This window comes from Phaenicophaeus curvirostris, chromosome 2, assembly GCF_032191515.1.
Source record: "Phaenicophaeus curvirostris isolate KB17595 chromosome 2, BPBGC_Pcur_1.0, whole genome shotgun sequence".
In the NCBI taxonomy this organism is placed as follows: domain Eukaryota; kingdom Metazoa; phylum Chordata; class Aves; order Cuculiformes; family Cuculidae; genus Phaenicophaeus; species Phaenicophaeus curvirostris.
Genome location: NC_091393.1, coordinates 110,146,638 through 110,160,356, shown reverse-complemented (window position 1 = coordinate 110,160,356; position 13,719 = coordinate 110,146,638). Strand labels below are relative to the sequence as shown.

General features: G+C 41.6%; 1 protein-coding gene across 2 annotated transcripts in view; it reads right to left on the bottom strand.

The window, feature by feature from the left end:
* The window catches only part of FBXO11 (F-box protein 11), a 64,920-nt gene that overhangs the window by 21,768 nt on the left and 29,433 nt on the right, over nt 1–13,719 (bottom strand). Inside the window, exons 2-7 of one of the 2 annotated variants that reach the window (XM_069850427.1) lie at nt 13,534–13,661; nt 13,094–13,175; nt 6,267–6,408; nt 4,856–4,985; nt 3,787–3,870; nt 3,572–3,704 (exon numbers count right to left, since the gene is read on the bottom strand). In XM_069850427.1, coding sequence (XP_069706528.1) covers nt 3,572–3,704; nt 3,787–3,870; nt 4,856–4,985; nt 6,267–6,408; nt 13,094–13,175; nt 13,534–13,661 — 699 coding nt within the window. Of the gene's footprint in view, nt 1–3,571; nt 3,705–3,786; nt 3,871–4,855; nt 4,986–6,266; nt 6,412–13,093; nt 13,176–13,533; nt 13,662–13,719 lie in introns of both variants that reach the window. The other variant, XM_069850426.1, reaches the window with a different exon arrangement.

Genomic DNA, 13,719 nt, shown 5'->3' with positions numbered 1-13,719 from the left:
CAACAGTATTGCAGAGGAGCCGAACCCAAAAAGTAAATGGAGACTTTAACAGGGAATTAAAGAGCCATAAATTGATATCAGAATTGTGCTCCCCTCTTTGTGGGGGTGAGGAAACACTGCACCTCACATTGGAAACACCATCAAACAATGCAGGGAGACTTGTGGAACTGTGCTGGGAGGTGTTTACCATGTGTTTGGATGACATTCTCTACAGGCATCCCCATCCCCTCAGATCTCTGAGTTTGGGAGGTCCCAGAATGCCTGTGATGAACCATATCAATTAGCAGGACCCACCACATTTAGATACTCCCAGGAAAGGACTGAAGAGGGAAGGGGACTTGCTCAAGCACTGGTCTCACAGTATATGCATCAAAGAAATTCAAAGTCTTATTGAATCTGTGCAATAGAATCATTTGGAGAAATAGCTGTTTCAGCTTTTGCTTTAGACCCCTTTAGAAGATAGAAACCAGTACAAGAAAGGGAAAAGAAAGAAAAGGGCCACTAATTTTGTAATCAAGCAAAACACAGCTCCTAAGAAGTCATGTTGTATGGGATCAGAATTCATGCTCAGTTTGAGGACCAAGATGAGACCATTCAGAAATAATTTAACAGAAAGTCTGTGACAAGGGACTGTCTAAAGAGTTACAAGTTAACTGAATGTTGCCTCAAAATTCTTTTATTCCTCAAAAGAAATAAAACAACTTTGCTTTTCAGTGCATTAATAGAAAAATTACAGATGCTGCAGAAAATAACTGCAACCCTGTTCAATCGCATCAGGCAAAAACTGCAGAGGACTCTTTAGATCCTGCAGTCTGCAATATGCACAGCAAAGAACACAGCTCTAAACTAGTCTGAAATTCAACTTCTAATTCAGAAACGCAGAACAGGTTTTTAAAAAAAAAGTTACACCATGTGAAATTTCTCTTGCACTAAAAAGCAAATAAATACATAATCATGACAGTCTTTACCATTTTAGATTTTTATACCCCTAAAATTGCAATACTTCTTAATCGGTTTACTTTTTTCTTTCTTCACTGGAAAATCCTTTCATAAACCTCTTCTCACTTACTTGCACATTATTTAAGTCAAATGGAAAATCAAAGGGAAAAAATGAAAGTTTTATTTCCTAAAATACACATTTGGTGCAGTTCTCAGATCAGGACATGTCTATACAGCTGCTGAAACTTAGCTAGTAAGACAAGAGACTTTGCGCCTGGAGTAAGATGGGTGCTCTATGGAAGGTTTGTATTCCTGCAGGGATCTGACAGACCCTCTGGTCCCGGAAAACAGAATCTTTAGGAAGTTCACCAATATTTCTGTCCACAGAACCAGATGCATTAGTTCCGTTACAGGACTTCTACTCTTGCATCTCACTGGACAGTTCGGCTAAGCCACATTACCGGTAAAAACTACCAAATCTTCCTTTCGAACCTGACTCATTCCACAGGATTTAAGGGAGGAAATAACTAACCTCAAAATTAAACAGAAAAACAACCCTAGAACACCAGGCATTACCCTGCAAGAACGTATTCCTTCTATGAGAAAGCAGAAGGTTCCTGAAAGCCTGGGTTATGTAACAACCTTTCTAATAACACCATGCTCTTCAGGAGTCAGCAAAACCCATTAAAGAAACCTGAGTAGAGCTGCAGAGAGATTTGGTGCTGCCTTAATCCCCCCACTCCAAAAAGCTCGCCAGACCAGAGCAGAGGTAGCTCTCCAAGGCTTAGTAGTTCCATTAAATTTGTTTTCTTTTCCAGACAAATGAAAACTGACTCCCTCCACAATGCCACTGACCACTCTGTGGAGAAGGTCTGAGGAAGTGAAGAGCCAGCAGCGCCAGGCACTGAAATACGAATACATGTGTTGCTGGAGTCCTGGAGGTTCTGTTCCCCAGGACAGCTATTCCATTACAAAAATACACCATGCAGATTCTTTGCTTTTGAAGAACTGTGTTTAAGAGAACTGCTTTTCCCAACAACCTAGGTTAAATTCCAGTGGCAGAGAAAGCCGAGGGTCTTTCAAAGCTTAACAGGAGCCAGAGAACATGCCGAAGTTTAACTAGATACCGAAGATGTCGTTTCAAGTTTCATGCAGCAATACGGAAATTTTATATCTTGGAACTGTGCTGATTCAGTTTCTTCTGGATTTCAGACACTTCAGGAATATGACTCGCCCTATTTGTACTGGCACCTAGTGCTGCCAGCCCCTGCCTGAAGCAGAACCCGGGGTGTTTTGTTGTTTGTCTAAGGCTCTGTCTGCATCAGCAAGTGCTGCAGCCTAACAGAGCGGTACTGGGGAGCGCTGTGGATCAGACACCCACACCACATGTGCTGCAGGGGAGCGAGGACAGAGCAGACAGGGATTGTGGACACATCCTGGCCTAGTCTCCCTAACTGAATGCTCATCAGCTGTTAGGAGTGCAGTGAGAGTATTCCAGGAACACATCTCTTCGATTAGTCTCATCCAAAAGGAATCCAGTTTGTGCTCCAAACCCTCTCCACAACACCAGCCAAAGCTCTGTAAGCAGGGTTGTTAGCTTCAGAAACATAGTCACGAACTGACAAACTAACACATAAACACGGTTCCATCTTGCAGATCTGCAGGGGTAAGCTCAACACTGGAACAATCTGACTGCATTGGTCAGAACCATTCCCACTGCCAGGGCTGCAAAACCCAGGAAAGAAGGACTGGAATAGGTTCCCTCAAGAACAAAACCATCAGTGTGCAGAACAAAGACCTGAAAAGAGGGACTTTTTTTTTAAAACAGAAACCAAACCAAACCCAAACCACAACCCCATCAACAAAATACCCAATCCAGACAGACAGTATCTCAGAAAAAGCAAGCAGTTCAGTTCTGGATCACCACAAGAGTGAGAGGCTCAAGACCTCCTAACCACAACCTGTAATATTGAGAGAGTCTAAATCCTCACCATTCTGTCACACCACTGGGGATCATCAGCACGCCCACAGCAGGGGGTGGAAAAACAACCAGTTCCACAATTTGCAGCCAGGTCTACTATCTTCTATTAACTTCCTAAACCTTTCCAGTTCTGAAAGTCTTATTTCCTTATCCATAAAAGTTCTCCTCTAGAGGAACAGTTGAGAGATGAACAAAGAAAAGAACCCCCCAGTCTCAGAACCTTTCTGCCGGATGCTCTCATTTCCTTCCTCAAGATGGAATTACGATGCTAAAGAAAATGGGACAGATATTAATTTGGACGTGCTCCCACTGCTGGGTTCTGCTCTGGAGATCAGTTATATATAAACAAATTTCCTAAGAATGACCTGAACATCTCAACTGAAGTCATGTAACCGAGTATGCTTTCTGACAAATTCAATGTTTTTCTCCTACTGAAATAAAGAGATAAATAAGTTAATCCAAGAACTAACAAGCAGACAGTGGTACTGAAGCATCAGCTACTTTCTCAGTTAGTAACACGTGTACAGAGAATCCTTATCTATCAGGCTGAGGAAGAGAGATGGGTGTTTATACTGGATGTTAAATACACCAGAACATCTTGGTAATTAAGACAAGTCATGCTTTGAGACAAAAGTATCTGAGTTTTAATACCTGCACCGATCATGGTGATTGGAGATTCTATATATATCCATTCATCAGTATAAATACCAGAATGAACAAAGATAAGTCCATCAAAATGAGCTTCCTGAACTCCACCGAGAGCATCCTCAATGGTATCGTAATACTAAAAGAAAAGGCAGAAGTTTAGAGAAAAATACCCATGCAAAGATACATAAACATTCTTAAGCACTGCTTTAGAAACATACCAGCATATTTTCTCTTCCTTTGTATCTTGCGGGATTACTGTAGAAGTGTTCAGCAAACCCTGGCTTTACATGTGCTCCTTTGTACTGAAAGGAGGAAAAGAGGTTATGGTGAGCTTGCAGATGGGTATGCATAGCCAAGAGATGGACTGATCCCTCAATTACTAAGACCAGTTTGTTCCAGGAAACAAGGATCTTATTCTGATCTCCCATATTAGGCACCTCATTTGAAACAGCAACACCAGAAGCTGTCCAAGAGTGACCTGACTAGGAGAGTGACCACCCAACCTAAGAGGCCAGTCTGGTTACACAGCCAGAAGCCTCCAAAGTGACTGGATTGCTTCGTGTTCCTTACCTGCTCGATCACAGATGTCCTTAGTTCCATCTTTCGGTTTGCTAGCAGCTTGCCACAAAACAAACTGCATGAATCCTACACCCTCCCATTTGATTGAGAACCGAACAAAGAAGCCAAATCCAGTGTTTGTCCTCAACAGGCTGTGGAATTTCATTCATCAATCACACTGTATGGCACACTCGCCTTGGTATTTACTTCCCTCACTTCTGTTTTTCAAGTACCATGCCCAGCCATTCACACAATTCCTTTGATGTTTGATGCCAGTCACCGTTTAAGCCCAAGTGACATTATCAATGCATTGTTTGGTTGACTACAGGAATATGCATACAGATCTGATAGCCAGCATGCACACTGGTTTGATAATATGGGATGATAACACCACATTTGGAGTTTATTTGTGAGACACAGCCTATAATAATTTCTTCCACAGAATTTCAGTGATGCAAAGTGTGCGGAAAACCCGCTACAGAAGAGCTGGATGCTCGGCACTCCGCTTTACCATGACGCATCTCCTTAGAGCGTGCCTCAGACTGGGAAATGACTTCAGCTATCCTCCTGCTGTGTAACACAACACAGGGATCTCTCCCCACCTCCTCACTCCCATCACTTAAAGTTTAACTCCAGAATAATTACTATTGTCAGACACATTTTAGAAGTTGGGGTTTTTACTTTTACAAACCATCTTTAATTTGGAATAGAAATGAATACTGCTGTTACCAGCTGCTGAAAGCTTTCCTTCCAGGGATTTGGATGCTCATATTCTTCTGGGTTAATCTGATAAAATTTGCCAGGTTCAGGATGCATCATGGGCCGAGTGTACTCAAATACTTCCATGTACAATCTTTTCCTGAGAAGAGTGTCAAGCAAAAAGAAAAATCAATGCAATTCTAATTACTCTTCCATTTTAATGTAACACACCAGAAGTCAGAAACGCTGTTGTTTTTTACAACAGCATTTGCCAGTCTGTGACTGTATTTGACCAAGATCAGTACCAAGCACCTTAAAGCACTTCCAAACCAATTTTTCTGGACTCATTCTGTGTTTTTCTAAATAAAATCTTGACATATGTCTCACGATCCAAGCAACAGAGATCTCAACACGCAACTACCACCAAGATATTCAAGCAGGCACTGACACTGTTTGTGGAATCAGTCTAATTCTATACCAGTCACAGCTTTAACACTTAGGACAGCTTGTAGGGTAACAAAACTTCACCCAAAGTGTGCCACCATCTCCACGTCACCTTGCCAGAACAAGGCTGAACAAAATGCACTCACAGAGAACAAAGGATTCATTGTATTCTGAATAGAGTTCACCAGTGGACAGATTATGGTGGCTTACAAAGAAGAAAACCGCACCTGAAGGACACACCAACTGGATTCTTTTGATTAGCCCCAGAATACAAATAAATGGCAGTGTCTGAGCCTGTTGATATTAAGCCCAGACTTACAAGATGCCACTGAATCTCAGCAGTTGTAATTCAGCTCAAAAGACACTCCCCAAAACAGTCTTGAGGACAGAAAGAAAAAAAGCACTTTTGTGATGTCATACTCAAATTTTATTCTATTTCTTCTAGTCTTAATCTTTATTTTAAAAAACAGCCAAACAAATACATGTTAATTTTTCCTCTTATAAAATACCACAAATTTGGATCCCAATTATCCAAGCCCTCAAGAACTCAAGAGTTGGGATGATTCATAAGGGGTAAAACAGCTTGAGTATTCAACTATTAACCAAAGAATCAAACCAAACCAAACAAAATTTGCATTTTACACTAAGAAATGTGCTTCTTGCTTTGTGTGAAGGAATATGATCCCCACAACAGCCTGAAAAGCGTGAAAGAGAGGAAGGAAAGGAGTGGCTACTGAAGGAATTCTTCACTGGTTTTTAACCCAGCCATTATTTAACATTACTTAACACTTTAGATTTAGAGAATCACAAGTTTTATTGTTTAACACCTATAATCATATATTCTTAAGTAACAAATAATGCTGAAGTAAACCAAACATATTAAAATATAATTTAATTCACCTAATTGCAACCAGAATTTCTATTTTTCCATTGCACCAGCACCTTGTGCAGCACATTTAATATTCCCCAAGATAACAAGGAATAGCTTTTCACTTACCACAAAATGGGGTCGTTTGCCAACTCACTGAAGCGCTTACACACACAGGCTGCTCTGCAGAGGTCCTGCTCCAGCAGGTAGGAGAAGATCTTCAGAACCACTTCATCAGGCAACTTCTCCTGGAGATATTGTTCTGCAGGTGCTGCTGTTACAGTAACCAATACAAGATTACTGAGAGGTTTAACCAGCCCAAATCCTGGACAAAATACATCAGCAGTTTGCCATGTGAAAAATTTCCATGTAAAATTCCAAGGATCTCAAAGCAGCTGTACTTCTGTTTTAGAAAAAGCACATTTCATCTAAATCTAAAGGCAAAACCAGGGTAAACGGCAAACTTCTACCTGACTCGAGTCACAGACTTCAAGTCCTCTTTCTAAACTTTTCAGTTCACCTTTTCTATTGGCAGGATCAATTCGCACATAGTTGCAGAATTTAAGCAGGCTCCTGTGCACGTTCCAAATACCCTGGCTCCTCACTGCTTTCAGCTTTCTCATGGTTCAATTAACATATATTATCCATACAATAATAGTAATCATCCAGTCCCTAAATCTCTCCAACTGTTTTCAAACACAGAAGAATTTAGTCGCCATCTGGAAAAAATACTAGGAAAACATCCTTATTCTCACAAAATGAACCTCCTTGGAAAAAGGACGTCTGGGATGCAGGAAACCAGCACCCAGCAGTTATTCCAGAGTCTCCTTCCAGTCACTCCCATTGATTCTCTCTCTTTTAAAATGAAAAATCAAACCCAGAAGTGTTACCCTTGCTAGATGTCTTTCCTGAGAGAGGTCTGAGGAAGCAGCATTCCCGCACCACTGTGAGGAGATGCGCCTGCCCTTTGTTAAACCACACGTGCACTCTGCACACAACAGTTTATGGGAAACCACCACCTGCAGTTTGCTGTCGTGTGAGTCCCTCCTGTGGGAAGCAACCTCGCAGCAGGGAGTTCTGCTTGCCCAGGTCACCTGTGTGGTCATTGTCTCCAGAATCCTTTTGCAGGCAGAACCATACTGAAAAGCTTCCAAGTCTGTAGGATTTGTAATTCAGGGCATGAACAGCTCCTGCTACATCCACACTGCAATTGCATCCATCTAACACCCCTCACAGTATTTGTTTTTCCTAGACCATCTGAACCCAAGGAGCCGTGACTTTGGCTATTACAGGAAGACCACAAAACTGACCCTTAGAAAGACAACCTATTAAATTCAAGGGAATCACATTTTGAGAAACAGTTTCCATGGGAGATTCTACCCCGAAAAAAAACCCAAGTCTCCGCTGGACAAAGCGGCACAGAGCACTGCGTCATCTTCAGCAAGAAGAGAAGACATGGAGTGCAGGCACCAGGACTGTGGCTTTCACAGAGACACTGAACTATGGCCTACAGCCCACGTCACCAGAACCTGTCTCCTACGAGAGATCTGATCACAGCTGTTTCTCCAGGGTGTCACGCTCACAGCTGAGGTCAGACCAGTGAGCAGAAATTCCGATATTACTGACTCCGCAGTGACTTCCCTGAACCTGTTCCTGTTGCACCACAGTAGGAATGTCACCTTGGCGACCACAGATTCTGATTTCCTCTGAGATGCCAGGAGAGCATTTATCCAACTGACTGCTGGCTGCTTGAACAGTACCACAGCTCATAGCCCTACATTATAGGCACATGCTGCCTTAATCCAACAAAATCCAAGCTCTATATTCTACACATGGAATGAACCTCACCGTTCCACATGTCCATAGCCATCGGCTCCTCAAGTCTCCTTTGGGTTGGTAGAATTGGTCGTAGACAGAATAAACCCTATTTTTTTTCCTCATTCTCCTCCAGACTATGTTTTTATGGATGAGCTCCTCGCTGTAGTTCACTGCAAGCTACAGAAGTGCTAGCAAGGGCACAAGGACAGAGACAGGAATCATTGTCCAAGAGTTGGCCCAGACAGTTCCATTCAGCAGCCGGGTTAGTAATGTCCATAAGGTGAACATGGCTGGGCATTACTAAAAGCATACGTGCACCATCGATGCCAGTTTTCCCCTGAAGAGATTAAGTTTTGTTCCTGTGTCACACTGGAAGCAGCATTTCACTCTACAGTCCTAGTTGCCCTTAAAATGCATGACAGAGTAATTGGATATGGCTTCCAAATCCATCTTTTTCTGGTAACTTCCCACTCCAATGTGAAGATCCAGTCTTCTGCTGCCATCCATGCTGAAAAGTGACGCTGTGCATGCAGGGCAGTAAATCCTCACCAGCCTTCAACAACCTGTTTTCTCCTCCGAACTCACAAAACCCTGAGTCACATAATTCCACTTTCTTCCCCAGGCAGTCAGTGACCTCCCTGCACAACCCACAGGGTTTCTTCTCCCTTTATGTTTATCCATGCTAGGAACTAAATTAACATTTTACTGGAGAAGGACGTTCACTAGCATCCTGCTTCCTATAGCTCAGCCTCTCATTTTCCTCCCTAGTTCCCATCTCAAAATGAGAAGTGAAATCCAGATGCCTTTCCTTACTGCAAGGGGCAGGGACCAACCTTGAAAGTGTCAAAACGTAATAAAATAAAAATAATAACAAAAAAGGGACAACAAATCCCCTCTACCCCCTGCAGTTTGAGTTGTGTTTACTTGGAAACTTAGGCAATAGGTGTTTCCAATCCTTACCCACTTCTGTAGAAGCGAGAGATTTATTTTAATTGCCTTTCTGCTCAATTAAGAAACAGTGGTCGATGTAGAACCTCTCCACTGCTATGGCGATTATGAGGTGAAATTCTCCAGTACAATATGAAAAGGCTAATTTGCTTCATAAAGGGAAGTCTTAAATATCCTCCAAGTCCCAGACAGAATTCCATGTCTTTGTTTTATAGATTCACACTTCATGTTTTGGACATCTTTAAGTAACCTGTCAAACCAAGGGTCGGAGCACGCAACAGCTTCTTCCTCCCAGTTCACAGCAATAAGCTGCAACAGCTTTAAGGGTTTACTTGGCCACCAAACCAAAAACATTCGTTTACTGCTGCTCCTGGCAGTTTTATGCCTATTGACACAGTGATGGGTAAGCACAAAATGCGTGCTCTTAAAAAAAAAAAACAAAAACAAAGCTGAGTTTTCCAAATCAGTGTTAAAAATAGACAAGAATAAAAATAAAAACAAAGCACAAGAAGCCATCACCAATCTTCATCTTTGCCCCCCAAAAAGCTGGCAGTTGAACACTTGATGATTTTAATTGTGTTAATATACCAGACAACTGAAAATTGGAAACGCAGCTGGTTATGTCATGCTGTTTCCCAGGACATGGGCGAAGCTGACTCAGTTTCGGTTTTGATCACAGAGTAGACCGAAACCGTAATACCGAGACCAGGGGCAGGGAAAACTGCTTGAAAGTGAATTGCCTTCTTGTACAAAGACCAAGAGCACCAGCCTGCGAACTCTGAAATGTAAATTATATCTGCATGGATACCTTTTTTGTCCATTTCAGTCGAGAAGATGGAGACAAACAGCTTTTGTTCCGTGAGGATACATTCAGCAAAAATATTTCCTCATTAAGAAGTTTAAGTATCTTGGAAAACACAGGATGTAGTGTTCTTGGGGAAAAAAAAATATCTTATAAACTAACAGGAAAAGTCAGAAATACATTTCAGGAGGCACCAAGTTCTGTGCACTGCACGTGTACCCAATGTACAGGACTATCACTGAGGAATCCAGAACCCAGTGTCTCAGCACCTATAGCAACTCCACAGCACAGTGAAAAGCAAGAAATTACTCGTCTGTGAGCTGAATTCTTCCAGAAATGGGTAAAAGTCGGCAGGAACTGCCCAGTATGAAGCAGATATGCAAATACAGTGAGCATAAAGCAAGAAAGGAAAACCCTGTGCAGTAATAAACAGGAAGGAAGAGTGTGTCAAGTGATTAAAGTGATGAGACAAGTGATGCTGAACACTGAAATACCCCAGTACACGGAAGGTACATTTACTGTTGAGGTAATGTAAGGAAATGGAAAATAGGCCATTTAAATCTTTCTGTAAATCAAGAAACACTATATTAGCACATCATATAGACATTTGGATCAGTAAGATCAAAAAGCTGTGACTCTTTTCTACAGATGTCAGACTTTGTAGGTTCATCAGTCACGTATCATGTCAGCAGTGTAGTTCCATCAGACCTTCTTACCTAAATCTTTTGGCTACTTCTTTTTTTAGAAGAGTTTAAGTAAAAAATTATTTAGATATTTTCTATAACGTGTTGCTTTCTCATCAAGATTCTTGTATATTCATTAACCTTTCTGTCTCGGACTGAAGAACTCACTGTCTGCTGCAGGGACCACATAAGGACAGCATTACAAGTAACAGAAAAAAATATGTCAACATGTCAAAATTCCAATGTGTTCTTCATGGAGTCTCAGACCAACTTTTTCTTTTCCTTACAATTTGAATTAGTGCTGCTGAGAGGGAGTTGCTCATTCCAAAATCAGTGTTAAAATAAGGAATAGTCTCCCATTTTCCCAACTCCCAGCTCCACTCCAGCTGGAATCTCTAACTGACTGGCATCTGTCCCTTTATCTCTACTGAACTGTCCTCAACTCAGAGTCCATGCAAGAAGAATGGTTCTCCACCAGGACATTTTCCTGTGTTTCCAGTTACATGCCTTCATTTCATCTACCATTCCAAAATAAACAGCTATACATTCTGAATGACAATATTCAGTCTGCACTGAAACCAATTCAGAGTCTCGTGCTTACAACTCAGTCACAATAACCATTATATGTGCTAATAAAACCAGGGGAACAGGGGGAATATCTGACCATAATTATCACTACTACAAATGTAGTGTAGCAGCTCAAAAACTTCATGGGTGAAACAAAATTCCACTATCATCCATACTGAGGTTAACAGCAAATGGGTTGAGAAGGCCACTCCCTTGTCCAACTGTGACTGGTCTGAATACAATCTTTAGGAGTACATTTATAAAATCGTTGTTTACAATTCCTCTGGTAATTCCATGCTGGAGAAACCTCCACAATCCCCATACTTCCCTCACATGACCTCAAGAACGTTACAAAAGGAATGCACAGCAGAAGTGTGGAGAATTCCTTCGGAACAGAGTATCATTTGCGCTGCAATTTGAGTAAAGTCACATACCTTCACTAAAACACAGATGTGGGCAAAAGTGGAATGCGGAACACATCAAAAGTGAATGACTTTGGAGTAAAACTAGAAACTGACAGGAGAAACTGAGTCTGCAACAAGAGGGCTTTACACAAGGCTTCAGAGATCAAATCAGGAAATTAAACTGGAAGCAGAGAAACACAGACTGATGTTCAGTTGGTCCTGGCTATTCCATGGACATAAATCTGAGCTTAAATGATTCTTAAACGGCTGCTGAAATTAAGAGTTAATCAAAGGTGGGGATAAAAATAAAACAGACAGGGAAAGAGACAGAGGACTTGGAAGATAAAATTGCCATTATGGAAAAGGAAAGCGGCCACGAAGAGCAGGCATCAACACAAGCAACAAAACGGACCCCAGCCTTGTGCCTGCTGCTCAGTTTTATTTCACAGCATTAAGGGAATCACAGACTAAAAAAAAAAAACCAAGAAAAGCAACAGAAACCACATCAATGGGAGTTGGCAAGCGTGGGTGTTGATTTTCCACGGAACAGTGACAGCAGATCTCCTGGAACTAGAGTGTAGCTAGAGACAAAAAGGGGTAGGAGCAGAGAGACTGGAAAATGACATAGACAAAAGAACAAGCAGGATGTGTGTGTATATAGATAGATATATATATAACGTGTGTGAACAAATAAAACACACAGACTATAATTATATACACATGTACTGAGTGCACATGTATATTATATGTCGATACACTGTATGTGTGAAATACACATACAGATATGTACGTAGGTGTATGTGTATTCTTTACTCAGAAACACATCCAAACTCACTCTCTTTCTCCAAGAAGACCTTCTTCTCAATTAAATCTTTGGCTTCTTCGGTTTTTGTATTGTAGTGAGAAGAGTTTAAGTGAAAAACTATTTATATATTTTCTATAATGTGTTGCTTTGTCACCAAGATTCTTTTATATTCATTAAACTTTGTCTCATACTGAAGAACTCGCTGTCTGCTGCAGGGACCACATGAGGACAGCATTGCAATAACAGAAAAAGCATGTCGATATGTCAGAATTCCAATATCCTCTCCACAGTATCTCAGACTGAGTTTCTTTTCCTTACAATTTGAATTAGTGCTGCTAATTCCGAAATCAGTATTAAAATAAGGAATAGTATCCCGTTTTCCCAACTCCTGGCTCCACCCCAGCTGGAATCTCCAAGTGACTGGCATTTCTTCCTTCTTCTCTGCCGAACTGTCATCAACTCAAAGTCCACGCAAGAATGAATGGTTCTCCACCAGGACATCTTCCTGCATTTCTAGTCCCACACTTTCATTTTGTCTATGGAGTCCTATAACAATACACCCAAACTATCTCTAAAATATATCCGTATAAGGAATGGTAAATCAGCCTGGTACAAGCGGGGCACCACGGCAGCATCACTTCTGCAAACAGTAGCTTGGATACAGGCAAACAGCACTTCGAGGAGAACAACAAACAAACCGATCCCAGCCACCGCGACAGCAGTGAGGGATCAGATTCTAAAAATCAGATTAAAACCATGCTTCCAAATGTGACGTTCAGAACAAGTTTGTAGCAGTTTCATCACTCCTTTGACTTCGTTGTGGAGAACAGGCAGAGTAAATAAATTTGGTGGAGCAGGGTGTGAAGTGTGAAATCAAAATATCTCCACCCTTCTCCCCCACACAGTTTTTAGTACAAAAAAATTGTTACCTGATAAATCTTGGGATTTTCCAGATACTCTAGCACGTTTAGCTCGGTGACCAAAGTTCTCAGTAGCTGAAGTGGAGGCACCCTTTAAGGAAATAAACAAGAATTAGTTCAGTCATTAGGTGACTTCTGAAACAGGCGAGATTTCAACGAAATATTAGGAACAAATTAGGGTGATGCACTGGCACAGGTTACCCAGAGAAGTCACAGATGCCCCATCCCTGTAGGCGTTCAAGGCCACGCTGGATGGGGCTTTGAGCAACCTGATCCAGTGGGAGGTGTCCCTGCCTATGGCAGGGGGGTTGGAAGTGGGTGGGCTTTGAGGTTCCTTCTAACCCAAACCATTTTGGGATTCTGGGATTCTATGAGAAGTCCTAACTAGCTTCCCATTCTGGAAGCATTAAGATTTCCTTTATGATTAAAGCCAACCAAACGAGCATTACCTCCATGCTGCTCTTTGTAGGGCAAGCTGTTCTTTTAGGTAGAAGAGTTTTTCTGCGAAGTTGGTATGGACTATTTTGTGCACCTGGACCTGATTCTTCTGCAACCATATCTGCAGGTACATCATCATCTGTCAACGACAAAGGAAATTAGCTGATTAGACTTGTAGTATGGCTTTATCCCAGAAA